The sequence below is a fragment of the Temnothorax americanus genome, unplaced genomic scaffold, assembly GCF_048541705.1.
Source record: "Temnothorax americanus isolate GAGA-0224 unplaced genomic scaffold, ASM4854170v1 Scaffold23, whole genome shotgun sequence".
NCBI lineage: Eukaryota > Metazoa > Arthropoda > Insecta > Hymenoptera > Formicidae > Temnothorax > Temnothorax americanus.
In genome coordinates, this window is record NW_027509371.1 from 1,884,747 (window position 1) to 1,906,673 (window position 21,927).

Consider the following 21,927-nt stretch of genomic DNA (forward strand, 5'->3'; position numbering starts at 1 on the left):
TATCAGTAGTCGCGGTCCCTCTTTTCAAATTGTAACCGTCCAATATCACTCCAATATTATTTAATATCGCAATTAATATCTATATAATTACATCGCCGATTCAACAAAGCATCGAATTTACCGTCTCATTTACATAATTCTCCAAAAATTTAATTTTATTGATTTCATAATTATATAATACATTTTATTATTTTATATATGTATATTATATATTTTTTATATTGTACATATATACATATACTTGTATTATTTTTTTCTTTTATCTTTTAAACAAATAACTACCTCGAATAAATAATCAAAATAATTAATAAATTAATATAATAATGTTCTTCTGTTAATAAAGCATACAGCCTGCGTTTATTTATTGCCATTGGGAGCTATTGTATAAAATATATGTATAATACACATAGCGTGTTATAGATTTTATTTTATCAATAGCTCTCAATATAAATAATTGAACGCAGGCACATATGACTTCTCTTCAACTGGACGATAACAATAATCGTGAAGCTAATAAAATTCATATAAAACAATAATAAGTCTAGGATCATCTTTCTTGATTTGCTGGGGAAAGTATTTATCGAAAGGCCGACCACGACAACAAAATGCAGCGATACGCACAGAATCAATTGGCTTAGGGATCTCGCGACTTCTTCTCTTCTACCTACAGCGTAGAATAATAATGCGACTCTTACGTGGAAATGAGGTTAAAGAAAGGAGAGTGTGCAAGTTGAACATGGAGAGAAACAATATGTGGAACTTCTTTCGCGGTGTATTATCTTTCCAAACTAATTAAACGAATTATATTGTCGGAAGCTTATCGAAAGCCAGTCTTTCAAAATATCTGTAGCTTTTATATATTAATTTTGTAATGCGATTTAAAAAAATATCGGTGTGTGAAAACCAATTTTTATCTTATGACTGTATTCATCAAAAATAAGGTATATTAAATACCATAAAAAAATACTCTATTTCATAGTGATTTACGGCGTAGAACAGTTTCATAAAAATATAAAATATTTGAACTTTAACATTATAAACACTTATGACGTTACCAGACTAACAACAAACTTGAACGTTTACTTACTAGAATTTATTTAAGGCATTTTATGCATCTATAATGCATAAAACCGGTAAGAAAAAGGGTGTGATAGAGAGGGAAGAGGAGGAGGCATATAAAATTGCAAAGGAATGTAAACTCATTGACATTTTTGTATGTACATAGACTTGTACGTTGCTGTATCAGGTTTCTTTAGCGCGAAAAGTCACACACGGGATATTAAATTCTACTCTTTCCCGAAATGTTGTTAAAGACATCATATTTTTTTCTCTATTTAATTTTATTATAAAGATAATAAGTCAAACATTATTATATTGTTGTAACTTAAATAAACTTAAGATAAAAAGGAGATTTTGAAATAAAAGTATTTGATTGAAAATCATAAAAATTATTTAAAATTCTACTTAGCAGTATTGGAACAGCTATATCATGCAATAAAAGCATACCACTTGAAGATGTATGTCACTTATGTCAAAATAACAAAATGAAGCTGAAATTTACAGAGATTGTGCACTTATATATATCCCAAAAACCTGTGTTAAATTTGCGATCGATTTTCCGACCCGTTTCTGAGATATTTGCTTTAAAAGTTACATAAATTATATATATATATATATATATATATATATATATATATACAATTCCCATGTAAATATCATAACATGTATCTCTGCTCATGTACGGTGTACGGTAAAAATGAATGAAATTTTTATGGTACACTTCTATGACATCGAAAATTGCAATTACGGTTTTTTAAGATTTTCTGGTTATAATATATATATTTTTTCCAATTTTTTAATGACTTATAAACAATATCAAGTACAAAAATGGGACAAAATTGCGATTTTTACGCTTTTTCTGTCCCAATGATACCATGTGGTTTATGAATAATTTCTGAGATTAGCTCTACACTGTTTAATCAAGAAAACAAAATTATACTATATATATAGCTATCTGTCATACATCTTTAATCGTCGAGTTCTTTATCTTAAATTGTCTAGAAACTGAAATGTTTTAAAAACAGTAATTTCAGAATTGGAACAAAGTAAAGGATTCGATATGACTCGTGAAGTATAAGTCAGCGAGAAGATTGTACATTTTGTGTAACGGCTCTAGTGTTAAAGATTGATAATTTTATGTAATTTTCTCATTAAAGGTAAATTTGATATTATTATATATACAAACTTTCGTTGCTAAATCGAACGGACCTTCCGTTCATAAATTCAGTTTAACCGCTCTCTTTCTGCTTTACCATATACTGTTAATTATGCTTCCCTCGGACTTAATTTTTTACCATTCATCGTTAACTACAATTTTGTTAATTAAACTTTAAATCGTACGCGCGTTTATTATGCATTTTGATATAAAGATAAAAAATATAATTCTGTTGTCTTTAATCTAATTTTTTTTGTTGCATATGTTAATTTTCGTCCGTTGCATTTGATTCTTACGATCGCCAGGTGACGTTATTATCGCTCAGGAGAGAGAAAACAGCCTTTCTATATTTTTTTATTATTCTCAGATTGTTCTCTGCATGTGTGATCGTGGGTGTGTGTCAAAAACTTCAAAGTTCTGGACACTCCGCAGGCTCTCTCGTTTCTGATCATTTCAGAGCAATTTGCGGAATTACGAGAAATGGCGGACCCCAAATACGCTGATTTACCCGGAATTGTAAGCTTCCTTTACATTCTTACACGTTTATTACATCCGGTTTCGCGTGCGCCACATCACGAGTAAATACATTCTTATATACTACTTGTAATTGATGTCTCAGGCTTACGACCAGCTCGACGTTTACGAGACGAGCGATTTGCCAGAGTCGGAGCAAATGCGAATGTACTGCGAGGTAAGACACAAATCTACATTGTACACTACATAAAATTCATCGTAATTGGCGACGGATTTATTCAGGATGAACCTGATACCTCTTGCGTGGAGAAACTGCATATCAGTGCCAAGGAAGCGTTCAACAAGTTTAAAGGAAAGCAGATTCTTGGGAAGCCGGTCGATTTCTCAGATCGTCTATCTAGCAAGCCAAGAACGGGATACAAGTAAGCTGTTCTAATGTTTAACAATACATGGTATGTGAAACGATATATACGACACAAGTATTTCCAGATTCGGCGATGACGGCGATTGGGAACTTGTCGGCGAGGGCGAGAAAGAGACTCCTCTTCAGAAGTTCCAACGACTGCAATGTGAAGTTAAGGAGTTGTACGAAGAAGTGAATGAACTAAAGGTAAATTGCCATTGTCAATAGAATGTGCTTAAAATTATTCCGTAGTTCATAGACATAATAACACTGACAATATGCGCAGGAAAAATCTAAGGACGAGGAAGAGATCAAATCCGCAAGCGAGATTATTTCTCAAGCACGGCAGATAGAGAAGCAGTTGGTTTCTCTGAAACTGGAAGAATGTCTAGGGCCTGACGTAGTTGCGAGTCTATCAGATCCACAAGGCACTATACTTAGGTGTGTGAAAGTGAAAACCTACGATCTTGTCATAAATATCCTTTTCCCCTCCGCAAAATTGTATTACAGAGTTATATTAATGTTACAGGCAATTGATATCGCAAATAGAGTTGTTTAAGCAAACCAGCGTCCCTCCGTCCAAGTCATCGGAGAGTAAAAAGACAGGCGAATCGGTCGAACCCGGTGTCCTTAAGTATCAGATGATATATTTGCCGGAAAAGGCGAGGATGCAGGAAGCTGCTAGGATCGCGCAACTCGAGCAAAGACTTTGCTGTTTGGAGAACATCATAGGAACAAGTAACGACAAGTTGTCGAAATTCTCGCAGGTGTCTGCAGATTCATTATAATTTATCACGCATACACATTTCGAATAGATTTAAGTAATTTCCGTTTGTTTCCACAGAATCTCAAGTGTCAGGGCGTAATGGAAGCTGTGCAACAACTGGAAGCAAAGGCTGCGTTGTTGGACGTTAATCAATTGGACACTATCGAAACGAGATTAGGCACTTTGATTTACCGGATGGACAGCATCGCGCAGAAAAAAGCAACGACGGAGCAAGAATCGGAGCAGGAGCTGAAGGTAAAACATCAATCAAGTGTTAAATTGAAAGTGTCATCAACATTACAGTATGTCTTGCATAATGAATCTCTTTCTTTCCTACAGATCTCAGAAATGTATGAAATAATGAAGAAAACAGACGCTATATCACAAATACTACCGCAGACAGTAGAAAGATTATTGGCATTGAGTGACATTCATCAACAAGGTATAATTATTCAACGATAAATGTGCTTGTCTTAAAAAATATAATATAATATACATATATATATTCTAAAAGGATTGCATTGCATTTCAGCCGCTGCCTTCAGTAAATCTTTAATAAAATTAGAAGAACTGCAAGTAGAAATCTCGTCGGGATTAGAAAGTAACAAGTCTATGCTAAAGGGGGTGCAGGAAAGTTTCGCCTCCAATATGGAGGTTATAAAGGGCAACATAGCGTTGCTCGATGAGCGTATCAAAAAGCTCAACAAGTCATTAAAATAGAGGTATTAAACATATTTAGCATACCTAGATTGATTTATGAAAATCGCTTTACTCAGAGCATTTATACTCGTATCATGTTAAAAATTATTTATTTAATGTGGTTTATAAAATTTTCTATATATTTTGCTTTATATCCCACAATTGTTTCATTATTCTTAAATATTCTGCTAGTATGTTTGATTTCTATGATATAATTGTTGAAACAAGAGCCTACTAAACTCAATTTAGACGTATAATGCACGAACGCAAGAAATGCAACTTCATATAATAAAATAAAACTGGAACTTCAGTAAAAAAAACTTACAAATTTTATTGAACACTTTATATATGATATGTGGATGTAGGAGAGTCAACGAGTGTTACGAGATATAACCTAAGTACAAGTTAATTAAGCTAAAAGTCAAATAAAATGAATGATAAAAAAATATGTATATAAAGGTTCAGTATATCTTTTACATAGGATAATGTGACGGAAAAAACTGTATTCACCTTTTTAATCTGTATATCAGACTTTTTATTTAGAAACAATTAGAATCTTAATTTCTGGAAAAACCACTTGTTTTTTCCGTTTTTATACCTGGAAAAACGACGATCAAAATTAGATAACATTGATTGCGACGCGGTAGTTGGAAGTTGGAGTAACGGCAAAACGTTAAATTACGTACCTCTCCTCGAATTTGACGCGCGTCTGGAAGCGAACCTTTTTGCGCTTCATTGGGTCCTTAAGATCTTTAGGGGCCACTTTTTCCAATTGTAAGTCCACCGTGTATCTCGTTGGCATTAGGTGGTTATAATTTAGGATCTAAAACATTTTATAAATAAGTAAAGAGCTATATATAAGAATGTTCTCTTTCAAAGAACTTGCTGAACCAATGCACACTAGTGTAGTAAGTTAGCGAATTCGGGCGCTTGCACTAATGCACACTGAGTGCGCACTAAGGCTTGTTCTTAATCAATTGTTATATTTACAGATCATCTCAAATACTTCTTAGTCTGTAAAATGATTTGTACAACATCCGTATAGACATTACAGGTTGTTTTATTGGCTAAAAAGTTTTTAAATGTGTATTAAAATGACTTTAAATATAAGAATAAACAAGCCTTAGTGCGCACTCAGTGTGCACTAGTGCAAGTGCCCAAATTCGCTATTAGAGTAAAAGAAGAATATTTTGCTTCACTCTAACTTATTGCACCAATGTGCACCAGTTGAAGTTCTTCAAAAAAAAGAACAGGTGGACAATCAACGCGATAAAAAGGGCAAAGATTACATGGTGGAAACTTTCAAATAAAGTTAATTTAAATTTCCGAAGAGCAATTGGCAAAAACGAAGAAATAATCTTACCTTAACGAAAGGCTTGATTTTCGAGCGTTTATGCAGCTTTCCCTTGCCCATCCTTTTGTGAACTTTACGTGGGTACCGGTCGATGCCCGCAACCATCGCATGCCCATACTGTTTTTCCGCTGTTCCTTCATCGTAATTGCGCATGACAATGGCTTTCCTTCCCGCGTACCGGCCGCTAAGGACCAGCACGACTTTGCCTATTTTCATAATCTTCACCATCTTGGTGGTGTATGCTGGAAAAGAAATAAAGGTATGTAAATAATTTTGGAAAAATTATTTAAAATATAAACTTATATTCTAGCGAGTTTTTCCATTGAATTGAAAACGTTGACTCTATTGATTTTCCGTCTGAAGCAAATCGTATCGAGATAAATCCTCGCTGGCGATGTAAACATTTCAGATACATCAAGCGTCACATAACCTCTTGTAACCGCATGAAAGACAAATTTTACTCTAGAAAACAACAGAGAGAGAGAGCCGAAGGCGTCGCGCCGCGTGGCGCAACGTCGTGCGAAATAACGAAATCGCGAGAAATTGACGACAACCGGACAATCGGTCGTCGTGGAAGGCGACGTGAAACCCGGCGCGGGGAGGTTAACCCCGCGATCGTCTGTCGGCAAGTATTCGCCGCGACCACGCGGAATCGACCATTGTCGTGCGAACGGGGATCGCGTTGCACCGGTTGCACGCCGATCGCAAACGCGACGCGAAACACGGCGGAAAAACTCGCGAAACACCCGATGCTCGCGGATTATTCCACGCAGCGTCAAGCATCACACACCTCACGGCTTTTCCGCACCGTACGAAAGGAAAGGAAGTCAACCAAACCACGTTAACGCGCCATCGACCTGGCGAAGAACGACAGAGCCGCCGCGGCACATCCGCCGTCGTCGGTCCTGAACGCGCAGGCGCGTCCCACGCGTCCAATCGGCGATCCCGGCAGTCCACATTGGCCATTCAGCGAAGAGTTGTGAAGGGGAGCGTCCCGTTTGACCACTCACGGCTCCCGGTGCCTGGAGTTTTTCCACTGGGTCAGCCAATCAGGTATTTTTATCTTGAGGGTCGACAGGAGTCGTTTATTACTGGAATCGAAAAATCCGTATTACGGCCAAAATAATGAGAAAATCGCATTTTAACTATGATATTCGTAATCGGCAGCATCGCCTTCAAGCTACTACAGAGCGACTTTTTTGAAAAATGCTCAAAATAAAATTTTTGAGTTTCTAGTTTCTATATAAAAATTCGAAGCCCCCCGCCCACACATGTACTTTGATATATTATATAGGGCGATGAAGCAGATGTCTCGGAGGCTACATAATCACAAGTTCAAGTTAGATCTGCTAAAAACCATGTATGAAATCTGACACTTCCTTTAAATGTGCATTGTTTCTTCACATATTTTTTATGTTTATTTTTCTTATATAATACTTTCCGACAACGAGAGAGAGAAATGAGAAATTATCTCTGTTTAACTTTAATTTATTATTGCACTTTGGACAATATATTTCGTTGCTTATCACATTATGTTATTAATTCGTTTTTATCGTGAGTCACTGCCAAAAACTCGTACAGCTTCATTTTGGCACGATAACTTATGACACCGACAAGATACCTGGGGTAAATTTTCGTGACTACCAAAGGGGCCCCAGGGGCCCGTGAAGAGTACTGACATTATCGACTGTTTTGGCTATTCAGCTATTCCAAAAGTTAAAAATATATTTTTTTAACTTAAGTTTTAAAACTTATGATAAAACAAAAAGAATATCATTTCGAATTATTTTACACTTCTGACTTACCAACCAAACAGTTGTCACGTGATCTGCCGCATGCGCGTGCGGCCACTGAGCATGCGCATATGGCTGCAGGGCATGTTCGTAATCGCTACAGCTACAGCCACATGTCACAGCTGTCCCAGCCGTGCTTTCATCGCCGTGTTCCGTGTTGCCGTATGCGGCGCATTCGCCGCAGACGTCGTCGATCGTGTCCTCGCTCCTCGCGATAATCCCCATCACTCTTTCGTCTTTCGTCGACAATTTGTCGAGGATTCGCGCCATCGTACGCGCGTCGCCTTTTCTTTCCCGTAGACTTTTTCCTCGCGAAATCTGCCGAGTTAAAAGCGGACGCGTCGTTCCTGCACGATGGTGAGGTATTACGAGAACATCACGGTCTTCAAGTTCGACTGGACGCAGGTTGTTCGTGGATTCTTTCAGAGATACCCCAATCCGCACAGGTAACGTAACCGGACGCGCGTTACGTCACGTGCGTGTTTTATCGAAACACATATATTATATAACGTCAAGCATAACATTGATAACTCACGTGCAACATGGATTTCCAGCTCACACGTTCTCTCCGAGGATACGATCGCCAGAGAAGTCACAGACGGAAAGCTCTACTCCAAACGATTGTTGACGAAAACCAACAGGGTGCCGAAATGGGGTGAGAGATTTATCAGTAAAAACATCGTCAAAATTGTGGAGGAGAGTATTGTTGATCCTGAAGCGAAAACGTTGACCACCTACACGAGGAATTTAGGATACACCAAAGTCATGGTAGGTAAATGAACTTTGGCGAAGTATACTACGTTTACGCGAGCGTTACTTATGTAGTAACTTATGATAATTCACCCGTTTACGCGGAATAAATTATCGTAAGTTACTACAAAATCCCGTTTACGCGAAGGAATTATCGTAAGTTACTACAGAAGTAACGCTCGCGTAAACGTAGCGATAGCCAGTTAAAAAGTGTTTTGTTTCAGCAGAACTTATTTTCTAATGAATTAACACATGCTTGAAACTAAAGTAGTATGCTTGCGTGTACAGAATGTAACTTATAAAACTAACTTTTGTTCAGAGATTGTTTATAGATTCTTTAATCTATTTGATATTAACGCTAAGTAGATACTGTATTTTTGGACCACTCACCTGGATACCCTGGAACTTTTAAGTCTAAAGAATTTTTGAAAGTGTTTCTGTGTTACAAAAAATCTATAAAAATTCATGTATTATTTTTAAGATTTCAAAAAGGCATTTATATATTTATATAAGGCCGGAACTGTTGCAATTTTGTTGAAATGTCAGGGAAAAAACTGTAAAATACAAAAAATCAACTGCGTCTTAAAAGGCCCACGGTATCTGCACGCACAGTGTTAATTACTTTTTAAAAATGTTCACAGATTAATAACTCTGAAATATAGAGCAAGTGATTATGATTCTTGTCGATTTATGTTGGATAATCGTGCAGGATTTTAACAGAATTATAATATTTCTTACAGAGCATCGTCGAGAAAGTGGTTTATCAGATCTCCGAGGAGAATCCAGAATGGACAGTTGCAAAGAGATCGGCGTGGATCGACAGTCAGGTCTTCGGTTTCAGCAGAGCAATTCAAGCCTTCGGCTTAGATCGATTTAAAAAGAATTGCGCCAAGATGTCGGAAGGCTTCAATCACGTCCTCGCGAATATGTTTCCCCACACAGCGCAGTTTCTAAATCCGCGATTGCCGCAGACGAGTTTCTCCATGCAAGCCGGCCACAGCGCGGCGGACGATGGAGTTACGACGAAGCCGAGTCTCGCGGAGGACTTGCAGCATTCTTTACAGGGTAAAGCGGAGAAGGTGAAAGACGCCGCTAAGAAAGCCACGGATTTGGCGAAAGAAAAAGCGAGACCGATATACGCGGCTTGTCAACCGAACCAATCGTAAATTTCCGTATTCCGGAAATGCATAACGCAAACAGCTGTATTTGAATGTGAATAATGTTATTCAGCGATGGAAAATATTCACGAATAACACTATATTATTGTGATTTTAAACGAAACAATGGTAAAGTTTCAGAGACTAGTTCGAGAAAGCATAATTGTACATTAATTAATCGACACAATTTAATTGACAATTAGTGACAATTAGTGCAGAAAGAATTAGAAAGTTGATTGGTAACAATGAAAGTTGAGATTTTTCTAGGCTTGATAGTACAAGGTTCTCGGAATGTTGCAACGTTTACGCATGTGTAAAATTTGCTAATGATTCTAGCGTCTGATCCACTTGTATGTTACCATTCCTTTTAACTGCCAAATTGTTATATAAGTGTGCTATCAAATATGATGCATGCATGCATTATTTATTATACAATCGAAAAACACTCTCGCGTAAGGTACTAAACGTAAGAAGCATTTGATATGCTTATCAACGTATATCGCAGCGTTCATTCGCGCATTCCGTGCGTACCGTTCGTATACATAGAGCTGCATAAAGCTCGCAATTGACAGTTTATAAAGAACAGCATTTCGTACGCAATTATTAACGCCAATGAAAGCAACTACTTACGTCACAAATATACATTCAAAGGGATAGTTCTATAATGAATTATCCTTTTTTTGTTACTGTAATAAATATAGTATAAATATAGTTTATATAGATGTTCCGCGTCGGCACGGACAGCGTATTGACCAATGTAAGTTATTGAAAGACTTGATTTCGTACGTTATTAATATCGTCTTTTGGATGTCATAATTTCAGCATATGTTGCCATATGTTTCTACAATGATTAGAATTGTGATTTATGATTGTTGTACAGTATTTCTTTATAAATACCTCTCTTTAATATATATCTATGTTATTGAAGAAATTCAAATTATTTTTTAATGAATGATAGTAATTAACTGAATTAAATGAAATTTTCACGAATGTAAATTCTCACACGTATTTAAATAAAGTTCAAACTCTCTTTTTAAATTAGAAACCTAAATGTTCTTATTGAGAAAGTCATTTTACCTAATCTAGGATTGTATGATACTAATAATGCTATAATTCCCAATATGCGCCAATATCTGCAGATTTGAACGAGACATGACATACTGCAAAGTTATCGAGGCTAATAACGCTACTCAAAGCTGGAGTGCCTGAGCACGTATAACGTATATTATCTTTTCAACCATCCGTCGGGTCACATATACCGAAATGAAGGAATTGAAAATATCTGAAATTACTTGAAACGATAATGTCCGTGAGAAAATATGTATCTATGTAAATATAACAATTTTTAAGGCGATGCTGGAGCCGTCTATATAACCGACAAAATTACCATTTTTTATTGTAGGAGATTTAGGGCCGTAGGGCCAGTATTGATGGGAGATCGGAGAAAAGTTAGCGTAGTAGTGGAGCAGTCGTGGGGTAGCAGCCTAAGTGCTAGGCGTGTGAGGTGTGATAGCGAAGGATCGAGTCCCGGTCGGCTCCGTTAATTTTTCCTGTAAAGTTCAGGTTCAGAAGTGCTGGGATTGTGCTCGCGTTACCTCGTTAAAGAGGGACTTGCCTGATACACCGGATACCTGCCTGTGGGTGGTGTGATTGGGAAGTTGTGACGATTATGACTAAAACTTTATTACGTGCAATGGCCTTAACGCTCGCGTAAACGTAGTAACAGTCTCCGATTAACGTGATCCTCCGATTAAACTCACTCTTCGTCTCTTTCTAGAGGGACAGTTAGAAAGAGATGCATCGGAGACTGTGATATCGGCCCATAAGATAAGGAGCTTTTTCAATCTGGCGCGTTATTTTGAAAAACTGTCGATAAGGTAGATAAGGCGGGTTTGTTACGGTCGATAAAGCAGAGCTTTGTATTCTAGCCGAGATATGAACCATGAAAAATGTATTGTACATACATACCTACCGAAAAAGTGTATTGTCGATAGGATAATCTCCTTTTTTGGCCTGCTTCGTCGAGTTGCAATACTGTACTATACTCAACTATACTGTACCATACCGAATGGAGTAACATCATATTTTACAATTTATTAGAATCGTTCAATGTCGCGTAGTAATGTACATACACGAATTATAAATTATTAAAGTTATTTATGCCGTCCTAGATAACAAAACTATGTAAATGTGATCATGGCCTCGTTACACGTAAATTGTGCAATTAGTGATACCACAACACAATTTTTTTCGTTAATCGAGAGATTGCTTTCGTTAACTAGCACGAAGCTCAGTGAAAAGAAACAGATCAATGTATATTTGAACGATCTCAACGAGTTGGATTACAGATGTCTCGATATTGTAAATAATGACGTAAGGACGTATTTGGTATTTCTGTGACACGATACATTTTATGTTAATTGCATCTCGAGCTATTTTATTGTCAATTTATTGAGATTACATTTTAATCTGTTTTCAGGCGGTGCCGTTGTTGGTGAATCAACTTTGCGCAGTTGTTCTACCTACAGAAATATCTTTAGTCCGAAACGTTTGTAAATTTCTGTACAATCTAACTCAAAGCAACATCAAACTCCACGGCCGGACATTTGCAGCTTGCAAACGGTGGCTCTTAGAAGCGTTGGAATTCTCTGAACCGCTGGCACAGGTCGATGTGTTGATCGTTATAAAAAGCTTTTTGCACTTTGGACATTTTGATGATATCAGTCATGTTAGTACACAGTTTTTTCTCCAATGACGAACAGATTATTATTTAAATTAAATTGGTACATTGTTAAAACTAGGTAGCTGCTTTATGTTTCAGCATCTACGTCTGTTACTCAGGGATAAAGGTTTGCTAATGAAACATTTAAATCCGCTATGTAATCCATGGTCTGAAATCAATTTTTATGCGCTTGGATGTTTAGAAGAAATTGTGCTAAACAATAGTAATTATTGCTTATCAGACGAATTTACATGTTTGATAAAAGATATAATTTTTAATATTCTATCACTTTTACCATATCACAATGACGATAAACTATACTATAGTAAGGTATGTAATTTAGTTTTTATACGCAATTTAAAAATAAACTTTATCACATATACATTTTATTCGTATTTACAGATCGTAAATTCATGCTTGTACATTTTGCATTGCATGGTTTTGGAAAAAATGATCCCTAGTTCTCCCGATTTTGTTGGAGAGATATTAGGAGTGGTGCAAGCATTTCTATTTTACGGCATCAAAGGTTACTCAGTCATGAAACCGCAATTACTTCGTCCAGCTGCGATGAATCTCCCGGAACGTGTTCACGTAGTTCCCAAGTGCAAGAATCTTAAAAATCACAAAGCAAAGCCCAAGAAGACACCTTCCAAGAAAACTGCATCTGATACGGGAAATAATATTCTTCCAGAACATACGGGAATTTCCAAATATTCCAGTGATTCAGATACTTCAGATACAGAAATTAATAATTCTGCCCATTTTGATTCGAAAGTAAGATTGGGAGCTGTACGTTTATTGCATACTCTCGTAGAGATCACACAGAGTAGAGAGATCTTCGGGTACTGGCCGCAAATCGTGGCTACCGGTTCACGAAACGACGCACGAGTATTGACGAGAAGTATATTGGTTGAACCTGTGTCGAAAGTACGACAGAACGTATTGTGTACATTAACTGAACTGCTGATAGGTGCTAAACCATTTTTGATACACGCCGAAGATACCAATCATACTTCTTTCATCACATTCTTCGGCACGGTGTGCTTAATGGTCAAAGAATTGCATTTTACATTGTCATTAATTTTGCTAGCTGAAAAAAATGTAGCTGTACTGACGCACGCATTAAAATGCACGGCAGCTCTTGTACAAGGCACGCCATACGAACGACTGAAACCGGGTTTGGCTACCAAATTAGTTAGGAATTGCAAGCCGCATATATTTCACAAAGGTATATATCTCGCATTTATTATTCTACATAATTTTTAATTTATTGTTATTACAATTAAGTTGTTTTCTTAGATCCGACTGTACGAGTTGCGGCACTATCCATTTTTGAAGCATTTGCCTCCAATGAACCCATCACTCAGGAAATATTAAGCATATTGGCTAAGCAAACTGTGGGTGGAATAGGATCGGGAACCTCACAGTTTGACAATGGTTTCACGAGCGATGGAACGGAAGAGGAGGAAATAGATGTCGAAGATATCGAAAATTCAACAAATAGCTGTAATGAGATCACATCGATGTCGAAAGATGAGAGCGTTTGTTTGCTGATTCGCATTTGTTTAGAAAATATATCCAGTAAGGTATCGTGTGTGATTTGCATTTAAAAGCTTTTTGTAATTAAAGCCGATGGTCAAATCTGGAAAATTAACGTTTACTCTATTTTAGTCGGTTAATACACCTGTACGACTTCAGTCTTTAAAACTCATGGGGAGGCTGGCATTTAATACAGGAAGCCTTGTGTATCCTCATTTGGAAAAAGTGACCACGACTTTAATTTCGATCGTGGGGGAATCGGAAAGCCAAGTGGTACTGCACGCGTGTCGGGTTTTAGAGATTATGTCCGATTGCCTCGCAAATACCGAGACTTATCATAGCAGTGGCATATTATTTTGGAATATTATATTTGAACCTATGATATCACTCGCCCAAACATCGCAGACCATATTGCGAGAAGCTGCTTGCGATTGTCTAGGTAGCATCAGTGGAAATGTATTCACACAATTATCGGTAAGAATGATTGCGATAAAAAGGGATATAATCACATTCAGATTTTTACCTTTACTTTATCTCAAAGCAATTACATTTCAAGCGTACTTGTTAAAAAATACGACATTTACACGAGTTGAATACTTTTTATCTCTAATATTTTGCTTATGTTTACTTTCATTTATATTTGCAGAGGCAAAAAATTATATTAATAATTACAATACTGTTTGGAGCAGTTCGTGATGAAGAAAGTGCTGTAAGGGCAGCCGGCTTACGTGCGTTAGGAATGTTAGTAACTTTATCGGCATTGGAATACGACACTGGCTTCCTCATGGATCTGGCTGATACAGTTTGCTCAGCTTTTGAGGACAAAAATCTCGGTGTCCGTGTGAAGAGCGCTTGGGCATTGGCGAATTTGTGCGACTGTCTTTCCAGGCAAAAGTTTGTCTTTCAGAGTTTCTTCCTTTTTTCACCATCTTCTTTATGTGGCACATTTTTTTCTATCTATATCTTTTTCAGACGGCACGAAGAGGTAGAACCACTTCCTTTAGAAGATTTATTACCCAAATTGTATCATGTAAGCGTCAAGGCTGCAAAAGACAATGATAAAGTGAAGTGTAACGCTGTAAGAGCAATTGGAACTATTTTATATTTGTGTCCACAAAAGCACATACTTTCCGATACAACATTAGGGCTGGATACACTTATTAAATGTGCTGTTTTAGGGAACGATATGAAAGTAAGAGGAAAAGTCCTGATAATTTTAGAAATAGTTTAGAGATATATTATATATTAAGGATGTATCATCGGTACAGTCTTAGATGTATAGGACATAATTTTCAAAGCGCTACCAAGTGGATCAAAATTTGTGAGAATGTTCTTTTACGTAAAATCAGTGAATTAAAATCGTTATATCTCAGCAACCGTTTAGTGGATTTGTTTCTACTTTTTTGTAGCACATCGGGAAGACTAAAAGAATATTCTCACAAATTTTGATCCACTTGGTAGCGCTTTGAAAATTATGTCCTATACATCTAAGACTGTACCGATGATACATCCTTAATTCTTATAATTATATATTCCTATAATATTAACTCATATAATATAAAATAAATAGATATTTCTATTAGATTTATATCTAATCCAAACTTATCATCTCGATTGCTTGTACATTAATGTTTATTATATGACTCTATATGACAAAATGTCTTGCTGCAATAATTAAATATTTCTTGCTTTATTTACCCACAATAAAAACAGATCTTTTATTTAACGTTAGGTACGGTGGAACGCTTGCCGAGCTTTAGGATTGGTTTTGAGCCACGATCCAGATGCGATATTGCCACCTTCTTGGAAAGTACGTACTTGAAAAATGTGATCAGTGAGTTAATTTTATGTAAATATGTAAAACTAGATATTTTTCTCAGGATCAAGTGTTCCCAGAACTTTGCACTTTGATATGTAATAGTCCTAATTTTAAAGTGCGCACCAATGCCGCGTGGGCGCTGTCTTCGTGTAACTGTTACGGCAAGTATACTGTAACGTTGTGGAAAAGTATCGTATTAGCATTTGAAAATGCTCACCATGTCCCGAGCTACGTTGAATATCCGCATCGAGACGCACTGATTCAACAAGTAAGACAATGCTTCCTTACACAATATACCTATACTTAGAATTGTTGATATTAACATGGAATGTATCAACTTTTTAATTGTTGTTATTATTTAACAAGTTGAATATACTTTTTAGTTGTGCCTTACTCTTGGACGTGTCGCTGCCTGTACAGAGAAATCCGAACTGCAAAGTCTTTGGATTGAAATTGGCGATCATGTAGAAGAAATTTCCAATTTTATAAAGCAGTTTCAGGTATAGCGTGTGTTACATAAAATATAAATTACTAAATTAAATGTAACGTAGATTAGGATGTAATTTTATAATTCCTATTAAAATTTTTTTGTAGGAGACTGTTTTACCTGAAAAGCTGGGAGATATAATTAAGGCAAAAGCCCAATTGGAACAACATGCGCGGAACACATGTTGTTCTGTTGAAGAACGACAGATCGCTCAATCTTTAGCAAATATATTCGAAAGAACTAATCGTTACGACAATCTAGATGCCATTACCTCTACAATGTAGATTTGTACAACTAAAATAAAATGAAGCAACATAATTTTCCAATGTGCACATTTCTGCCAGCTGTTTACTGCAATGTACAATTTTGCTGATAGAAAAAAAAAAGATCTTAATATGTAAATTAAAGTTTAAATTAATTATTTCAACATTGTTCATAGAGAAAAACACATGTGTGAGACTTTTCACTATGCATATATATAATTGTACATGATATAGTACAATATATAATTCTAATCACGAATGAGTAAACTGATAAATAATACACTGACTATACATATTACATAATCTCGATTTCAACAAGAGGCATGTCAAGTGCCGCTTTCACATTGAATATTTTCACTTGATACCTCAGATGGTGCCTTTAATGTATCATCTTGACTCTCTTCCACAGGTAACGACGATTCCCTCTCCGTTGCCTTTACCTCACTTTCACTTGTAGAAGTTGTAGATATGTTTTTGGGACAACTGTCATTTTCTCTCTCCTCAGTCACTTCACTGCTTTCCACAGCCCTAGTTTCTTCATCCTCATCCGAACTGTCGCACTCGCTATGCTTCTCGTCCACGACGGCGGTGTCCTCCTTCTTAGCTTTCATACGTTTCTTCAGCTTACGTAGCTGCTTCTTTTTCAATCTCTTAGCACGTTTCTTTGCCGTTGCCTCCTCTGACAATCTCTTATACTCTTCTAGCTTCTGATGATATTCGTCATCCAAATGCTCCTACAATTTTGACAAGAGAAAGACATTTTTTAAACAAAAAAAAAAAAAAAGATTAACGATTGCTAGGCGCAACCCTTTATACATTATACTACACAGTAATCACCTTATGTGCTTTCTCCTGAATGAATTTTTGTCGGGCGTATTCTTTACGTCGTAGATGCCTGTACACATGAAACTCTCCACTGCCTGCTCCAGCACTGCTACCCATCACGTTACGAACGAATTCCGGTACGGAGGGTGTATTCTTGGCCTTCGGACGTTCCGGTAGCATAACCGGCTTATCCTGTACAAATAAAGCGCGAATTAACACACAACTTCTCTGATCCGACAACACATTAGATTAATAGATAGATCCGGAATCCTTGACGCAGACATTTACCGCGTTCTTCATTAGCTTCATTAGTTTTAATCTTTGCAGATCCACGGCCGTCTTTGGCACCACAGGCTTTTCATCGTCCTTCTCCTTTTCGTCCGACATCTCTTCACCTCGTTCACGTGGAAAGTTCGTGGAAAGTTGAACAAGCTCGGCGATGTAAAACGTTCTGGGTTCGTGTTTTTCTCCACACAGATTTGTTGGTTTAGTTACTAATAAGCCACGGGCATAAAAACCGAGGCAACCAAGTAGCGTTTTACCATCTGGAAAAATGGATGTGGCTACGTATAGTTCCTAACCGTTCCTACGTTCACGATAAATTGGCCGCGTTCAGCAGACACAACTGTTGAGTTCGTCTTATCAACACTCTGCGTCGATTGGTTGGTTCTTAAAAGTAAGAGCCAATCACGTTCGACTGCTACTCAGCAGCTTGGTCTGGCTGAACGCGACCAAATCATTCTACTGTTACAAGCAGCACGTTCCGATATTCACTGTCAGTACTGAAAATCTATAGTGTACGTTACGTAAACTATAGATTGTCAGTACTCGCAGTGAATATCGGAACGCAGCCACGGTTGGCAGCCAATAGTCAAAGATAAAATCATTCGATAACTGCCCTGCTCTGCTACTCGATTGCGAGAAACAGCTGATCCGTGAGTATTTGAAAAATATTGTTTCCAACGAGCACGAGGAGACGTTAATTGGTCGTATCGAACCCTGTAGGATCGATTGCCATTTCCCATTTCTCATTTCAACGAGAAGCTCAAGGAAGAAGAAGAGCACAAGGAGACGATCGGAAACTCTGAAATAGTCCGAAACGATTCTCGCAAACCCTGGTATATACCTCACCTATACCTGCTAATAATGAGCTAATGCGTTTTTCGTTAAATCGTCGCGAGAATTGTGAGAATTGTGAGAATTGTAGGAACGCGTAATGTAATTGCATCGTTATATCTACAACTTAACCCCGTACCTGCACACGTTTTCGTTACCATGTGACAGTCTCTCTCTACAATACGTCGCTAATGCTAACAATACGGCGCTCGCCAGTCGCGAAGGATGGCAGTTGCTGCTTGAGAATCGTGTTATTTTCGGCTGCCGATTGCCAAAAAGTTAAAAGTTTGCCAACGCTCTTTTGACAACCGCAACTGGAAAGCGCAACCGGAAATAACACTTTTCAACTAGCAGTTGCCATCGTTCGCGACGTATTGTAAAATAACCCTAATTTTACATAAAATAGCTTCTGCCGATCTGTCTTTACTGTAATAATAATAAATCTAATTAAATTTACATGTTTTTTTTTTTATAATGACCACTGAAGGAAACAAATCTATGATGGTATCTTAATTTATGTATATTATTAAAATTTTAGATGATACGCGTACGTGTCAACGTATATGAGGACGTTACCGATGATTCAATGAATGATTCAGTCATGGACATTTCGCCTACCCTAATAGACGTTATCGATTTAACTAAAGAATCGCCATCAGGATCAGCCAGGGCATCGAGATCACGTCAAAGAAATACCGGAGACGTAGCTTCAAGTGTATCCAACGGCTCAACTTGTCGCTGTAGGAGACCCTTGTCCCCTATAGTTTTGGGAAACACACCGGATGTTCAAACGTTCGTATATACCTTGTGTGTTTATATCTTATAATGGATAATAGATAGACAATTTATTTTACAGCTAAGAATATCTTTTTAGGAAAAATCCTAGAAAGAAGAGAGGAATGTCTCGTACCAGAAGCTCGAACGAAGTTTTGACCGTCGATGACACGAGTAAAGAGGACGATAAACCATATTGCATAGTCGAATCGGATGATAGGCAACCAATACTTCTAACGTGTCCGATATGCCTCGAGTCGCTAACTTCCAACTTAAAGCCCACTACTACTCGTTGCGGGCATCTGTTTTGCATAGAATGTCTGGAGTCATTCATACGTATATCTAAAAAATGTCCGACTTGTAAAACAGCTATAACGTTAAAATCTTGTACTCGGTTATATATTTAACTGCTGTTAACAAATGTCACAAGTCCATATCTTTTTATAGTGTTTTATTTTGTGGTTTTATTTATACATAAGTTCAAAATTATTATAAATCTGCTCTAGTTATTTCTTTGTTTGTTAAAAAAAATACCCGATCTGTAAAATAGCTATAGCATAAAACCTCGTTTATATCTTTTATTATTATTGACAGTTTCTATATCTCTTCTCTTATTTTTCTAGTATTTCGTTTCGTAATTCCATTTTGTGATTCCATTTGTACATAAGTTCAGCAGTTCGCTTCAATTATTTCTTTGTCGTAGAAAGGTGTGTTGTAATATTTTTCTAATTAAAAAAAAAAAACAGATCCAACATATATGTTCTATTAATTGATATCTTATTGTTAAACTTATTTTGCTTCTGGATATAAGATACTAAATTTGTAGTATTTAAAAAGGCCTCTAATAAAAAAAAAAGTTATTTGATTGATCAATTTCAACAAATTTTGATTTTCAGAATAATTATAAAACAATTACATAAGTAAAAAATTAATTTGTTGCTATATAATCTGATCGGGGTTTTTTTTTATTGAAATGATTTTTCATGGACTTACAATTAGCAAAAAGATATGGCAGCTGAAACATTCGAGATGTACATGTATAATAAATTTGTAATAAACTTTTCTATTGACATCCATTAAACATTTATGTCTTCATATCTACATATACAGAGACAAAGAAATAAAAATTATCTTTTCAATTGCAGTTTTATCAAATATTGAAATTTACACTGACATAATATATTTTGAAAATAACACATTATATAAATTTATCTGTTTCAAGCCATATCTATATTAAAGCCAAAACAAATTAAAACAATTAACTTGATATCATGTTTTTTAATTATTTATGAGTTTGATATACGTGTGAGTGTATGCGTAACACGCACTGCGTATACCTATATATATATATATAGGTACCTATATATATAATTTACACAGAAGTGATCATATTGTATGTCAATGTATTTACTTGACTGTTTACGTTAGTTGTAGCATGTGACTTTGAGGTATCTGTTAGCTCTCATAGGAAAACGATTACTTGTCATTATCTACGTAGACACACAGCAAGGTAATCCTGTTCGCAAGTAAAGTCTATTATAAAGAGGTGTAGAAATTTCTTTGACATTTTCAACGAAGAAGAATAAAAATATATAGACAATGATGAGAAGTGCAGCATTATTTTTCTTTGGAACTGCTGTAGGAATTTCAGGTAAGTAAAATTACAAGATTCGTCTCGATCAATTTTAATTTCTTTCGTACGATTCACCCATTACATATATGCATCCGTTTGCAGTGGGAATGTGTATTGAAAAACTCTTAGTTTTTGTTAACAAAACACCTATTAACGTCCGAACAGCTACAATTGTGGAAAGCCTACCTGTATAAAGTTTGTACAGGTAAAAATTATTTCAGTTTCTTAGTTATTTATATGTTATTAGTATCCATGCTACTATATGATTTTGTCCAACGGAAAATGCACCGAAGTGTAAGTAATAATCGACCTCCAAATGCAACGTTTGCTGTAGTTTTAACATAGTTAGACTAGATCGATCATCACTTGATAATGTTTCTTTTAATCTTAATCAATCTTCATTCTAAATAAATGTGTTTTTGTCGCTTCTCAATTAACGATAAAAATTCTCAAGATATTTTCTACAGTCCAGCGTCGAATAATTTTTAAGTAAAAATGGCACAACAAAAGAAGAGGATAAGATGTTTCCGACCTTCATACGTTCTACTAATTGTAAATAATAAACAAAGTGTTTGACAAAGTCTATCGTAAAAAAGATACAGATACATATATAATATATATCTGTTTAGTACGAGTTCTGTAACCGCACAGAAAAAAAAATGACGCGCGACGCTATATTATGTATATGAAGACATGTACTTGAAACAATTTAACATTAAAATCAGATTTATTAGATGTAAATTTAAAAAAATTTATATATATAAATATATATACACATATATATATATATATATATATATATATATATGTATATATACATTGTATCATATAAACCAGAGAGAAGCCTGAGAACGGCCATAGGCGCGATTTATTAGCTGTTACTTTATTTTGAAGCGCTATGTCCATAAAATGTAGAACATTGAACTACATAGCCATTTAGCCAATATTCATGAACATATATTATTATATAATGTTAATGTATAAACATACGTACATTATATATACATATATGTACATTATATTTATGTATATATGTATATGTAACTATGTATATACTTTTATATATATATCTTTGCTCGATGACGGTATTATAGAGGTCGAGGAAAACGGAAACATTTTTTTTTATTCTAGATTATCT

The 21,927-nt window shown here is 36.1% G+C and overlaps 6 protein-coding genes and 1 long non-coding RNA gene across 11 annotated transcripts; 4 read left to right on the forward strand and 3 right to left on the reverse strand.

The window, feature by feature from the left end:
* Window positions 1–2,571: 2,571 nt before the first annotated feature.
* Window positions 2,572–5,130, forward strand: Dctn2-p50 (dynactin subunit 2). The gene is made up of 9 exons (XM_077408004.1): window positions 2,572–2,731; window positions 2,835–2,906; window positions 2,972–3,111; window positions 3,179–3,299; window positions 3,379–3,533; window positions 3,622–3,859; window positions 3,937–4,113; window positions 4,198–4,300; window positions 4,391–5,130. Exons 1-9 carry the CDS (start codon window positions 2,696–2,698, stop codon window positions 4,576–4,578), a joined length of 1,230 nt encoding a protein of 409 aa, XP_077264130.1. The 5' UTR covers window positions 2,572–2,695; the 3' UTR covers window positions 4,579–5,130.
* On the reverse strand, window positions 5,069–6,860 carry Rpl27 (ribosomal protein L27). Its single transcript, XM_077408023.1, has 4 exons — window positions 6,702–6,860; window positions 5,921–6,153; window positions 5,244–5,380; window positions 5,069–5,155 (listed from the first exon to the last, which is right to left on the reverse strand). Exons 2-4 carry the CDS (start codon window positions 6,137–6,139, stop codon window positions 5,107–5,109), a joined length of 405 nt encoding a protein of 134 aa, XP_077264149.1. The 5' UTR covers window positions 6,140–6,153; window positions 6,702–6,860; the 3' UTR covers window positions 5,069–5,106.
* A 555-nt stretch (window positions 6,861–7,415) lies between these two features.
* LOC143898491 (uncharacterized) lies at window positions 7,416–7,974 on the reverse strand. The gene is made up of 2 exons (XR_013257226.1): window positions 7,717–7,974; window positions 7,416–7,615 (listed from the first exon to the last, which is right to left on the reverse strand). It is a non-coding gene; the product is annotated as an uncharacterized LOC143898491 (long non-coding RNA).
* Window positions 7,829–10,480, forward strand: Prel (preli-like). The gene is made up of 3 exons (XM_077408018.1): window positions 7,829–8,150; window positions 8,259–8,472; window positions 9,195–10,480. Exons 1-3 carry the CDS (start codon window positions 8,059–8,061, stop codon window positions 9,618–9,620), a joined length of 732 nt encoding a protein of 243 aa, XP_077264144.1. The 5' UTR covers window positions 7,829–8,058; the 3' UTR covers window positions 9,621–10,480.
* A 1,128-nt stretch (window positions 10,481–11,608) lies between these two features.
* On the forward strand, window positions 11,609–16,496 carry LOC143898483 (HEAT repeat-containing protein 6). 3 transcript variants are annotated; one of them, XM_077408001.1, is made up of 12 exons: window positions 11,611–11,984; window positions 12,091–12,339; window positions 12,433–12,663; window positions 12,736–13,561; window positions 13,633–13,919; window positions 14,005–14,346; window positions 14,519–14,766; window positions 14,845–15,064; window positions 15,605–15,682; window positions 15,753–15,959; window positions 16,075–16,191; window positions 16,286–16,496. In XM_077408001.1, the coding sequence occupies exons 1-12, from the start codon at window positions 11,808–11,810 to the stop codon at window positions 16,460–16,462; spliced, it is 3,159 nt and encodes a 1,052-aa protein (XP_077264127.1). In that variant the 5' UTR covers window positions 11,611–11,807; the 3' UTR covers window positions 16,463–16,496. The 3 variants fall into 3 exon arrangements, with proteins under 3 accessions (XP_077264129.1, XP_077264127.1, XP_077264128.1); XM_077408002.1 differs by lacking the exon at window positions 11,611–11,984 and having other exon boundaries at window positions 12,210–12,339; window positions 12,413–12,663; XM_077408003.1 differs by lacking the exons at window positions 16,075–16,191; window positions 16,286–16,496 and having other exon boundaries at window positions 11,609–11,984; window positions 15,740–15,929.
* Window positions 16,497–16,632: 136 nt separating this feature from the next.
* LOC143898488 (uncharacterized) lies at window positions 16,633–17,789 on the reverse strand. 2 transcript variants are annotated; one of them, XM_077408020.1, is made up of 3 exons: window positions 17,549–17,789; window positions 17,279–17,458; window positions 16,633–17,175 (listed from the first exon to the last, which is right to left on the reverse strand). In XM_077408020.1, exons 1-3 carry the CDS (start codon window positions 17,651–17,653, stop codon window positions 16,768–16,770), a joined length of 693 nt encoding a protein of 230 aa, XP_077264146.1. In that variant the 5' UTR covers window positions 17,654–17,789; the 3' UTR covers window positions 16,633–16,767. The 2 variants fall into 2 exon arrangements, with proteins under 2 accessions (XP_077264146.1, XP_077264145.1); XM_077408019.1 differs by having other exon boundaries at window positions 17,555–17,785.
* A 267-nt stretch (window positions 17,790–18,056) lies between these two features.
* On the forward strand, window positions 18,057–20,759 carry LOC143898489 (LON peptidase N-terminal domain and RING finger protein 3-like). Of its 2 annotated transcripts, XM_077408021.1 has the most exons (4): window positions 18,057–18,201; window positions 18,272–18,384; window positions 18,921–19,174; window positions 19,257–20,759. In XM_077408021.1, the coding sequence occupies exons 3-4, from the start codon at window positions 18,921–18,923 to the stop codon at window positions 19,561–19,563; spliced, it is 561 nt and encodes a 186-aa protein (XP_077264147.1). In that variant the 5' UTR covers window positions 18,057–18,201; window positions 18,272–18,384; the 3' UTR covers window positions 19,564–20,759. The 2 variants fall into 2 exon arrangements, with proteins under 2 accessions (XP_077264147.1, XP_077264148.1); XM_077408022.1 differs by lacking the exon at window positions 18,272–18,384 and having other exon boundaries at window positions 18,106–18,201.
* Window positions 20,760–21,927: the final 1,168 nt, after the last annotated feature.